The 11,414-nt window shown below is 44.0% G+C and overlaps 2 protein-coding genes across 2 annotated transcripts; one reads left to right on the forward strand and one right to left on the reverse strand.

Moving 5' to 3' along the window:
- On the forward strand, positions 1-5,922 carry LOC6901860 (uncharacterized). The gene is made up of 11 exons (XM_002133362.3): positions 1-156; positions 1,313-2,517; positions 2,895-3,073; positions 3,143-3,351; positions 3,427-3,884; positions 3,942-4,021; positions 4,087-4,185; positions 4,237-4,493; positions 4,556-4,750; positions 4,809-4,978; positions 5,040-5,922. The coding sequence occupies exons 2-11, from the start codon at positions 1,578-1,580 to the stop codon at positions 5,522-5,524; spliced, it is 3,072 nt and encodes a 1,023-aa protein (XP_002133398.1). The 5' UTR covers positions 1-156; positions 1,313-1,577; the 3' UTR covers positions 5,525-5,922.
- Positions 5,923-10,240: 4,318 nt separating this feature from the next.
- Positions 10,241-11,172, reverse strand: LOC117185049 (uncharacterized). The gene is made up of 4 exons (XM_033384656.1): positions 11,033-11,172; positions 10,748-10,968; positions 10,556-10,683; positions 10,241-10,497 (listed from the first exon to the last, which is right to left on the reverse strand). The coding sequence occupies exons 2-4, from the start codon at positions 10,837-10,839 to the stop codon at positions 10,274-10,276; spliced, it is 444 nt and encodes a 147-aa protein (XP_033240547.1). The 5' UTR covers positions 10,840-10,968; positions 11,033-11,172; the 3' UTR covers positions 10,241-10,273.
- Positions 11,173-11,414: the final 242 nt, after the last annotated feature.

Genomic DNA, 11,414 nt, shown 5'->3' on the forward strand with positions numbered 1-11,414 from the left:
CGCTTGATCAGTTGCGGTTTTTACTTTCATCGCTTCAGTCGTCGGAGTCTCGTTGCCTTCATCAGCGGTACGGGTCCAGTCTTGGACTTGTCCAAAATTCGTAAAAACAAAAATACCCAAGCAGAAACGTGCCTAGTGAATTCAGAAAACAATTTGGTTGGTTTTTCTTTTCATTACACTGGATTGGTTTGGCATGGGCTCTTGCTTGTCCATTCATTTGCCCTCCCATTAGCATGTGTCTTGGTGTGTGTGAATGGATTTCGTATTGGATTTACTTATTAGTACCCAGTACTCATGTACAATGGATCTATCCTGATCCGATCCTCAATATCTCAGTGACGATGGAAACTAGAGAAATAAAAGGCTCTTCGTCATTGTGGTTGTAGTCACATTTCTGTGATAGTCATGTTTACCATGTATAATTAACAATGACTACGCCCCTTTCGACAATTGCAAAATAATTAAATGTGAATCGCCCTATTAGTTTTTAGTAACAAATGGGAAACTATTATCTATCAATCTCACAGAAATTATCAAATTAAAGCATCAAACTATTTCAGCAAGTATATTGAAGAGTGCTACTTTGTGCATATTGTATAACCAACGAATTACCGGGTATCCTATAGTCGGGACTATTTATATTGCAGTCCGCATACTTTTTCTCGATTGCTTGTTTCTGGGTGTGTAAGATGGCTCGAATAGTATCAATCGAATTGCTGCACTACACGTACCACCCAAACTCGTAAAGCAAACCGAGATGCGTTGGTTAGAAGGGTGCCTTTCACTTTCCGCCTGCTACTCGCTCGAACGTGCACCAGTCCCACACTGAAGCTAATGAGCGTTCCGTTCTTATAGTAGCGCTATAATAAATGCTCCTGCACATCGGTCTATTAAAAGCAATTGCATAATATGGCGAAAACTGAGTAGGCCGAGTAGCAGATCATCATCGAATTGATACGTAGGCGCGGAGACGCGGAAGTTATATAAGCAATGATACCAATAACCTCCCAATGAGTCGGCATTTTCCAGCTTAGCCACGAACACGACCACTTCTCTGAAGGCTGGATGGTGTTGGTCACAACACGTTTAACAAGTTTTTTGTCTTTCAGGAAATTTTGCAATTTTCCATCTTGCCAAAGCAGGGGTCTCTGCCGTAAAAACAAATCAAATGAAAATCGATTCATAAGCAAGTGAAAATTGCGTGCCAAAGTCCAAGTCCATGCTTACGCACCAGGTCCCAGCCCAAGCCCCAGCCTCCAGACAGGGTCCTTCCAGTCATCAAACTCTTGTCACGATGAAGTTTTCATTTCAGTTTGCCCAACCCATGAAGCTGAGGAGGCCGCCAGAGTGAATTGGAATCTGAGATAGCGACAATGACAGCTAGGCAGCGCAGAGACGATTGCCCCCACTTTGTCCCAAGGGAGCTTTATCAATATACCTAAGAGGAGGCAAAAAATGTATCGCAGAGATTAACAACAAATTCTAAAAGCTATCACACAATCGCTGCAAGATACAAAGCAGAAACAAGGAGCAGTTGTCAGGAAAGGATAAGGGAAAAACGGAAGATAACGCTAAAAATGCAATCCCCAAGGATTGCTCTGGTTGCTGGTCTAGTGATCATTACCTGTCTGCTCCCAAGCACTAGCGAAGGTTTCACAGAGTCCAATGAGACTCTGAAAGCAGCGGCATCGGCAGGACATTTGTATTCCGGTAGGACAAACATAACCGTCTTGCATGAGGTGAACAGTGATGGGGAAATCCCAATCGATCCGCCTTTCACCCTGAACACCCACGAGGTGTTGCCCCTGAAACCGCTGAAGAAAAAGCCCTACCTATCCCTTGAGAAGATTCTGCCCACCCTCGAATACGTAAAGTCGCATCCACTCAAGGAATACGAGCTGCACCCGGTCACGTTCGATTTTAATCTGGGCGATCTCGAGGATCTGGAGCACGAGGTCATTAAGAAGGGTGATCTCACCATAAAGGAACAGCATGTTCTGGGCACGGAAACGGCCACTGGCACTGAACTCAGTTATAGTCCCGATCCTAGTCCAGACGAAATTGACACCGTCGATGTAGAAATTGCCGAGCTCCAGTCCACTGAGCCCACAACAGCCACATTGGCAGCAACCATGACGCCAGCTTCAACCTCAGACTCCTCGCCCACTCCCAGCACTCACATACTCAAGATCCTCAGAAATAAGTCTCCACCCACCGCAAAGATTGGACGGGATCTGCTCAAGCAAAGTGATGATGAAACGCAGCTGAAGACTCTGGGGAGCACCATCAACAGCATTACCCGGTATCTTGGGAGCAACGCTTCAGCCGTAGGAGTCAACAACAGCATGGCCGAAAGCATTTATAGGTCGCCCAATTACTTCCAGATCGTAGCCAATTTGTACGATCACTTCTACTGGCAGATCTCAGAGATCCGCACCAACGTGCGTACAAGCTGTGGTCTGGAGATGCAGGCCTACCTCACAGCCCTCCACTCCAGCTACGAGTGGGCCCAGAAAGGTGAGCATCTACGATATCCGCTTACAGCTTTATATATGGAAGAGTTTTCGAACCCTAAAAGGTGCCTATACTCGATCTAGAGCTGCCTGACATAAATGTGTGGCTTTAACAGATCCACAATTTTAACGAGCGGGAATTTTGTGAACCTATTGTTGTACCCGGTAATCAGTATTTCAAAATTTCGCACCGCCCCCTTTCGGCCCCACAAAAGACGAAAATCTGTGGCATCCAAAATTTTGAAGATACTAGAAAATAAATCCCTGAACTCTTTGAGTACTGGGTATAAAAAATGTCTCCCATTCGCTAGAACTCGAAAGAATATTCTTAAGATCGGAGAAAAATTACACGAATTTTATATTCGTTTCTACCTATTTTAGCCTACGACTCCTCGGGTCGCTATCGGGGTCAGCTGCTCTTTGGGAACGATAAGTGGCTGGGCCAGCTCTCCTTCTGTTATGAGCTGAATCGCCAGAGCACCAGTGCAGAACGCAAGCACATCGACCTGGAATTTTATGTGGCGGATGTGGCCCTGCATCTGCCCAGACTGAATCGATCGGTGAGTAAATGGAGCTCCCAGAGGGCCCAGAGATTTCAGAGTGTGATAGACTGAATTTTCATCCATTAGATGCTACTGAGTCTGGGCGAGTGCCTGCCCAAGTCGTGCACGGCCCACGATGTGCAGTCCATACTATCGTTGGATCCCTATGCCCGCATGCTAATCGTTCTGGGGTCCCACAACTCCTCGCTGCAGCAGCCTCCACTCCAAGTGCTGCACGTTCGCACTGTGCCAGGGGTGTACAGCCACTGGCGACAACTCAAGTTTCAGGTCTTCATGTATGTAATTTGTGAATCCCTTTCTTCATCCACATATGATAGAGCTAATTAGATTCGGTTCGGGGTCTCTTGCAGTAGCTTTATGTTCACCCTACTGCTCGTCGTAATTGTGGCTTCATACTACCAAATGCGGATCGATGAGCGTCGCTTAGTGGCTGCGCCCATAGCCGCCATCAGTGGCAAGTGCGACGGATCCCCAGGCAAGAGTGGAAACGACTATGCAGTCGCCTTCTATGGCAAGCCCTTCGAACTCTTCCAGATGCGTCCGCTGGGTGGCAATGCCACTGCTAATGTCAATGGAAATGCCATTGACAACCTCGATATGGATGTCAATGGGAATAGGCAGCGCTCGGGAAATTCCAGTGATGTCGCAGATGGCTTGACTGCAGGCGCTGATGAAACTGGAAGCAACCATATGCAGGCCACCTCAACCTCTGCCTCCGTGTCAAGGAAGTCGGAGATGACAGACTACCAAGTGGAGACAGGAAGTTGTGCTGGGGCGGCTGGCACATACGAGGCGGAGCAGCCCATTGGTGAGTTTGTCCCCTGTCCCAGAGTCTCCTCTCTGAACAGCGTTCCATCCTCCACAGCTTTCCACCAGCAGGTCCTTCTATGCTTTGCACTACAGACAAATGCCAAAGCCATACTGAACATTGACAAAACAAAAGAGGTGAGTTAGAGATTTCGATTACGCTCTCTGCTAATCTTCTACTCTCCCAATGGATCTCCTTACAGACTCACACCTCCTGCCTGCACGGACTGCGCGTCTTCTCCGTGCTGTGGACCATGATGGTGCACACCTATCTGCAGATGTTTGCCATAGGCGAGAATAAGGTAAAAACTCATGTCCGGAAGAAGAGATCATTGTGACCTGTTTGATTCCAGTTTGAACGCGTGATCACGGAACGCTCGGTGTGGTATCAGGTGATTGGGAACGCCACATTCTCGGTGGACTCGTTCTTCTTCATCAGTGGTCTACTGGTCACACTTCTCTACCTCAAGCAGGAGCGCAAGCATCCCTCGGAGCCGTGCCACTTTGTGCGACGCAGCTGCATGGAAAGCCTGATGATGCTACTCTACCGCTATCTACGCCTCACGCCCATATATCTCTTCGTGGTAATTTTTAATGACTTTGCGGTCAGGTGAGGATGGGCTTATTAAAATTGTTTACCAACGAGTTTTAAGAGCTCCTCCGCTATTGCAGACAAGGCCTGGACTCGTCCGTGTTCCAGCCGGCCAAGATCGAACATAACACCTGCCGCATCTACTGGTGGCGCAACATCCTATACATCAACAACTTCTTTCCACAGCGCGAAATGTGCATGATGTGGAGCTGGTACATGGCCAACGAGATGCAGTTCTATGTGATGGCTGCCCTTCTTCTGGCTTTTTCCAGAAAGTGAGTTCGCCATCATTCTCTACTCTAGGATTAGCTAAATATCGTTTATGCTCCGCAGATACTTCAAGGCAGTGGCTTTGACGTTGATCGTTTTCCTGTTTAGCTCCTGGAGCATCTCGGGCATTGTGTCCTTGCAGCATCAGTACACTCACAAAGTAGCGCTTCCTTTCGAGTCCTTTGACTTTCTATACGATAAGCCCTGGCAACGTGTGGGATCCTATATTGTGGGTAAGTAACTACACCATGGTATCTCCTCGATGTGTTCCTTCTCTGTATGGCAGTCTTTCAGGCATGTTCACGGGCTACGCATTGTATAAGGTGAAGACGCCACCACAGGTATCCAGGCGCCTCAACGGAGCCCTTTGGGCGGCCAGCGTGGCCACGCTTCTAATTGTCATATTCGGCGTCTGGAAGGGACAGCTGAGTACCTGGAGCACCGCCTTCTATGTGGGTGTCGGTCACACGGCCTTCAGCTGCGGACTGGTCTGGATCGTACTCTCCAGCTGCTGGGGCCTGGCGCCCACCGTGAATGCGATCCTGTCCTACCGTGTGCTGTGGCCCCTATCGCGCCTCACATACTGCGCCTACCTAATCCATCCGATCATAATGTTCATCTGCTCTTCACACATGAGCGGCACTGTTCACCTGAGCAACTTGCTTATCCTCACTCTCTTCCTGGGTAATGCCGTCGTCTCCTTTGGCTCTGCCTTTGTCATTTCGGCCTTGTTCGAGGCGCCCGTCATTCGCATCCTCAAGATATGCTTCAAGAAGTGATCGGTTATTGCTGATAAATGATCAATGCGATCTGTAATCCGAGATTGTTGATGATGATTTTCTAACCAAGGGAAGCTCGTTTCGTTAATTGTTAATGGAGCTTACCCCGATTCCAGTCTAGTTGGTTGTTCTATCCTTTTTGTTTTTTTTTTTTGTGTATTCTCAAACGTGTGCACACCGATGTCAGCTAATTTGTATACTATATCAAATAATATATACGTATATACGTATATATTCATATATAAATATGAAAATTGTTTAATCTATTCAGTTGAGCGGCACTGTATATATATATATATATGTAAATATTATACGTACGTAAGATAGTTTTAAGATGGTTTTGTGAGCGCCAGTTAATTGCTAAAAAATATATTAAAATCTATAGTTTTTTTATGAATCGTACTTTGGAACATAATTTTGATCATCATATCGGTAGTTTTATGTTATTCAGACACGCTCCCATCAACAAGTCCATTACTCAGACTAGATACATTTTTCCCCGCCAAAGCAAGGATTTTTGTATATGGATCGCGAAGAAATCATCCCAGTTTCACCCCAGCAAATCCCCTAGCAATCTGGTAGATATAGAAATTTTTTCGATTCTGCGTTTTTTGGTCCTTTGTGAGGGCGAAAGCGGGTGGGGCGAAATTTGGAAATAAACTTGTAATAGTGAGATCTAACAGGAGTTTGGCCATATCGAGCAGATTTCCGAATCTAGATAACATCGGATTATTATTATAGCCAAAAGTACCAAATAAATTTTCGGTCACTACGTAGCGCACGACAACACGTTCAGACTGATTTTAGGCTCAATGTTATGCGCCGTCTGGTGGAAGACAGCCATCGGAGACCATGCCTATGCATCGGGTATAAATGTAGAGTTGTAAACGTGTCGGAACGGGTCGTCGGCGAAGCGTAGCCACTGCAAATTCATTTGTTCCTTTTGCCTATAAAAATGTTCCGATCTGATCCAGATTCAATAAACTGGGAGATATGGTCATTCTTTATGATTGCGCGTTTTTGGTTTTCTCGTATCTTTGAAATTTTTGATGCCACAGCTTTTCGTCTTTTGTGGGGGAGGAAAGGGGCGGGACGAAGTTTTTAAATACACTTGTAACAGTGACATATCACAGAAGTCTGGATACAAAATGTCGTTGCTCTAGCTTTTATAGTCTCTCAGCACTAGACGTTCATCGAGACGAACAGACGGACAGACAGACATGGCTCAATCGACTCGGCTATTGATGCTGACCAAGAATATTTATGTATACTTTATTGGGTCGGAAACGCTTCCTGCTGGACGTTACACACATCCATTTTCACCACAAATCTAATATACCCCTATACTCATTTTTAGTATCGGGTATACACATTTTTGTCCAACACCTACCAACACCAACAGATTACTGAGCTTGTGCTTTCCAGCTGCACTTTTTAATAAACAATCCAAAAACTGATTTTTTTTTTAGATACATTTTTAATCTTCCCCGAACTGCAACCGTAAATTTGTATGTATAGTTAACTTTCCTGAATAATTTATGCACATCTTTCAATCACATTCGAATCAAATTTTCATCCGTAGTGTTATTGCTATGCCAATGCTATTCCGAATGCAGGCCGTACGATAACGCAGGATGTATGTATGTACATATACCACTCAGCGTCTCTCATGGGTTCTCTGATAAACAGGAATGTCCAACCCGTTCCGGATAGAGTAAATGGATTAGGAAATCTGGAGTGACTTCAAAGTTGTCTAGGTCGTAGCCGGCGTCAGCAATCAGTTTCTCCTCCTCATCCGGCACAAAATACAAATCGCCGATATGAACAGATCGTATATCGTGGGCGGGATAAAGGAACTTCATTGCATCCCTGCGAAATAGTTGAACTGCATCCATAGCCATTTTTCTGCTGACCAACAAGATGTAGGGTCTGCGCTGTTGTGTCCAAGTGAAGCACTAGACGGCCAAAGATAAAGTTGCTGAAACGCTGGCGCTGCCACTCGTTGTACATATGGATTCCTCGTCGCACAATTCAAATGGCGGCCTGTTCCAGACCAGCAGCGTCTCCCCATTGGAAGTCGACTTTGGGAATCGGGAGTTCGGGACCTAAAAGCTTGGAACTTTAGGTTTTGGGTTCGTTCGGGGACTGTTTTGGCTATATAAAACTAAAAAAATTTTCGTTGCGTAACCACACAGTATATAGATGTGCCAGTTCATACAACGAAAGCGTCACACACTGGCTAGCGCGTTCAGTACCCCAGAGTGACGTCATCATGAGAGAGAGAGAGAGCGCAGAGAGAACATCTTTGCATGTGTTAGTACACACGCAATATGTTTCGACAAAAATATGTGATTGTATGCTTTTTCAGATTTTTTGAACTCTCTCAGGTCTGGTGGTCGCCCGTGGGCGTTAATACCAGGTATAGCCAGGTGGAAGTAAAGTCGATTTTTTGTTTAACTTAACTAGAAGTGGGCTGAGGTTTTCCTACCTTTTACCACTAACCATACAGTATATAGATGTGCCAGTTCATACAACGAAAGCGTCACACACTGGCTAGCGCGTTCAATACCCCAGAGTGACGTCATCATGAGAGAGAGAGAGCGCAGAGAGAACATCTGTGCATGCGTTAGTACACACGCAATATTGCGCGCTAGAACTGAAATTTGAGTTTGGTTCTTGTTTTGGGTCTTTTGATGAACTGACCTACCGCCACAAAATAAATGATGAATGGGCAGGGGGTGCGGGTATGGTACACTAGGGCGCGGGAAATAAAATTAAAGCTGTTATTTGTTGGATTTATACTACAAAATATAAAATATTACAATTGTTCGGAGCAGAGCCCAGCCGATTAGTTGCTTGCCAAATAGCACCTAATTCTTGGCCCTCAGCTGCTTATTTTGTTTGTTACTTATGTATGTCTATGTCACTCATTTGTTTGTTAAAGCTTTGCGCGTGCTTGCCCTGCTAAACGCTCTCTGCCAGCTCGCTCTTCGCTAGCTCCGCCTTGCGTCTGCCTACCGACGTCAGCCGAGCGAAGCTGCGCTTAGCGATCGGAGCGGCAATGTAAAGAGCAGGCAAGCCACACTTGCAATTTGGATGTCACGCATTAAAGAACATATCCTAATTTTATTTCTGCGCCGAGTTTTATTTAATTCGAAATAATTAGTCGGCCGATTGGGGATAAAAAACATTATCTCCACAACAATAATATAATTACACATTTATATCCTTATCGTAAGCAGGTTGATTATAAATTATAAAAATTATGTAAACGCCGTCGGTTCTAGACTTTTTTGTTTATTAAAATTTGTAATTTAAAACTAAAGTAATGATGCATTTAAATATTCGATATAAGAAAATACTACTACTAAACGAGGGGGAACGTTGTCAGTTGCTGCGGACACCGCAACTCTACAGTTATACCCGATACCAAGTCGGTATGGCTCTCCTCCGGCAGACGCCGCTAATATTAAACGACACGACAAAGAGTGGGTGCGAGAGAGACAGAAAATCAGTCTAAGCGTGACGTCGGACGATGCGTAGCCACTGAAAATTGTTTTTTTTCTTTTCGGCTATAAAAATTATCCGATCTGATCCAAATTCAGCAACTGGATAGATATGGTCATTCTCTATGATTCTGCGTTTTTAGTTTTTCTCGTTTTCTCGAATCTGCAATATTGTGGATGCAACAGATTTTCGTCCTTTGTGGGGGCGGAAGTGGGCGGGGCAAGCAGTGACATATCACTGAAGTCTGGATCTAAAACATCGTTGCTCTAGCTCTTATAGTCTTTGAGCATTAGGCGCTGAAGGAGACGGACAGACAGACAGGGCTCAATCGACTCGGCTATTGATGCTGATCAAGAATATATATACATACTTTATGGGGTCGGAAACGATTCCTTCTGGACGTTACACACATCCACTTTACCACAAATCTAATACACCCCAATACTCATTTTGAGTATCGGGTATAAAAATATATGCATACATATGTATCTATGAAATTAGTTTACATATATTTCAAATCACTTGTCAATCGCGCTTTCCGACGGGAATGTGCAAATCAAAAATGTAGATGGGTGTCGTACCTTGAATACTCTCATGGAGAATACCTATACATTTTCTAAGTCAATTATGAAATATCTTACGTACAAACGCGTGTACCGTTTATTACATTCGTATATAGCCTGAGGGTATTCAAAAATACAGTTGTCTTGATGTTAGGTGACAAGCTTTGGTACGGTGCCTTGTTTGCCGAAATAATACTAGAGCCGTAACGAAATTATTTCGGGACCCAAATCCGAAGGGCTATCATGCAAAATGTTTATAGCGATATTTTCCTTTTATGCAGTTCATTTCGACTTGCGTTTATTATTTGTTTATTTAATGGCTGCAAATCAGCATATAAAATCAATCAAATACATACATATGTTTACATATTACCACCAATTTCTGGTCTCTTCATTTTGTATTGTGTCTGTTGTATTTTTGTATTTTTTTAGTCTTTAACGATTTAAAATTCGAATTACGATTTGAAATATGTCTAGGCGTGAACTATTTATTTTATTGCCATTCATTGGTTACATTTGAATACCATCGGCTAATAGGCTCTGCACACTGAGCCCATCCCGGGGGAATGGTGGGATTTTTTGACAAATGTGAAACTCCGATTCACACTGCCACCGTCCACCATCCATCAAAAACAGCTGATGCCAATAACAAGTTCATTAAATTTGCGCGGAAGATTTATTAATTATTATAATGGATGATGAAGATATAGCAATTATTTCGGCTGTGGTTGCACAGCAAAACGTGGTGGTCCTTTTGTTGTTCGAGACGCTCCTGGGCGATCTCTGCCAGCAACGAAATGTCGGTCTTTTTCTTTTTCTTTGGCGGAGGCCCAGACAAGGTGCTGGAGCAACAAGATCCGTCCAGGTCCATCTCAATAATATCCGAAAAGTACTTATTAGGATCTGCAATGAACACCTTAAATGAAATATATTTTTTTAGCAATAAATTAATAAAACTTACTGTAGTTGTCCAATGTGCTCTGCTCCATGTTGTTTATCCGGCAGCACCCCAGAAATGAGTTTAATTTATCGTAATGTTGCCACCCAGATGGAGCACCCCCGCTCGGTCCAATTTTATTTTTTTCAATCCTGCAAAGTATAAAAAAATAGTAGGTTTCACAATCTTTTATTTGGCAGAGTCAATAATATTTACCTGTATTTTTTGGTCATGTTCTCGAGCTTTGTCCTTATCTCGCCCCATCCAAGCTCAAGCCCAGCCTCCTTCATGGACTCGGCCATCTCCATGTACACATGTGAATTTTTGCGTGGTCCGCGCAAATCTTCAATTTTCTCCTGCCATACATATGTCAATCAGCAGGCACTCAAGCGCGGCACTCCATTTCACCCTGCCGCCTGCTGTTGTTCTCTTGTTTGCTGCATTGTGTAATAATATTATATATTATAAACAATAAAAAACAAATATATCTATTCAACGTACCACTGGAGGAGTTTTCTGGCACTAAATCCATTTTATTAATAAGTTTTTCGAAAATTTGGTCTGCTGTCCTTCCGAGCTGTTCTGTTGTTGTTTTTGTTTTTTGTTAATTTTGTCACAATCATTGTTTACGTTTTCGCAGTGAATACCATTTTTCCATTGTGAATGACAATTATTCAGAGTTGCATTTGAAAACCATCGGCTAACTATCGCATAGAAACGTGCGGTTTAGGAACATCCAAAATGGATGGTGAACTAACTGGGAAATTTTCAGAACGGCAAAACCTTACGGACCATCCCCGAAATGGATGGTGGATGGTGGATGGTCGTCAGTGTGAATAGCCTATTACAGACCGAAATGGATGGTGGATGGTCGTCAGTGGGA

This window comes from Drosophila pseudoobscura, chromosome X (genome assembly GCF_009870125.1).
Source record: "Drosophila pseudoobscura strain MV-25-SWS-2005 chromosome X, UCI_Dpse_MV25, whole genome shotgun sequence".
In the NCBI taxonomy this organism is placed as follows: Eukaryota; Metazoa; Arthropoda; class Insecta; order Diptera; family Drosophilidae; genus Drosophila; species Drosophila pseudoobscura.

Bases quoted from the DNA above. Each gene is read 5' to 3' on its own strand.
- LOC6901860 (XM_002133362.3), top strand. From the start codon at position 1,578: ATGCAATCCCCAAGGATTGCTCTGGTTGCTGGTCTAGTGATCATTACC. The intron at 3,885-3,941 runs GTGAGTTTGTCC...CATCCTCCACAG, and splicing joins CGAGGCGGAGCAGCCCATTG to CTTTCCACCAGCAGGTCCTT. The intron at 4,494-4,555 runs GTGAGGATGGGC...CCGCTATTGCAG, and splicing joins TTTAATGACTTTGCGGTCAG to ACAAGGCCTGGACTCGTCCG.
- LOC117185049 (XM_033384656.1), bottom strand. From the start codon at position 10,839: ATGGAGATGGCCGAGTCCATGAAGGAGGCTGGGCTTGAGCTTGGATGG. The intron at 10,684-10,747 runs GTAAATATTATT...TATACTTTGCAG, and splicing joins AACATGACCAAAAAATACAG to GATTGAAAAAAATAAAATTG. The intron at 10,498-10,555 runs GTAAGTTTTATT...TGTTCATTGCAG, and splicing joins GAGCACATTGGACAACTACA to ATCCTAATAAGTACTTTTCG.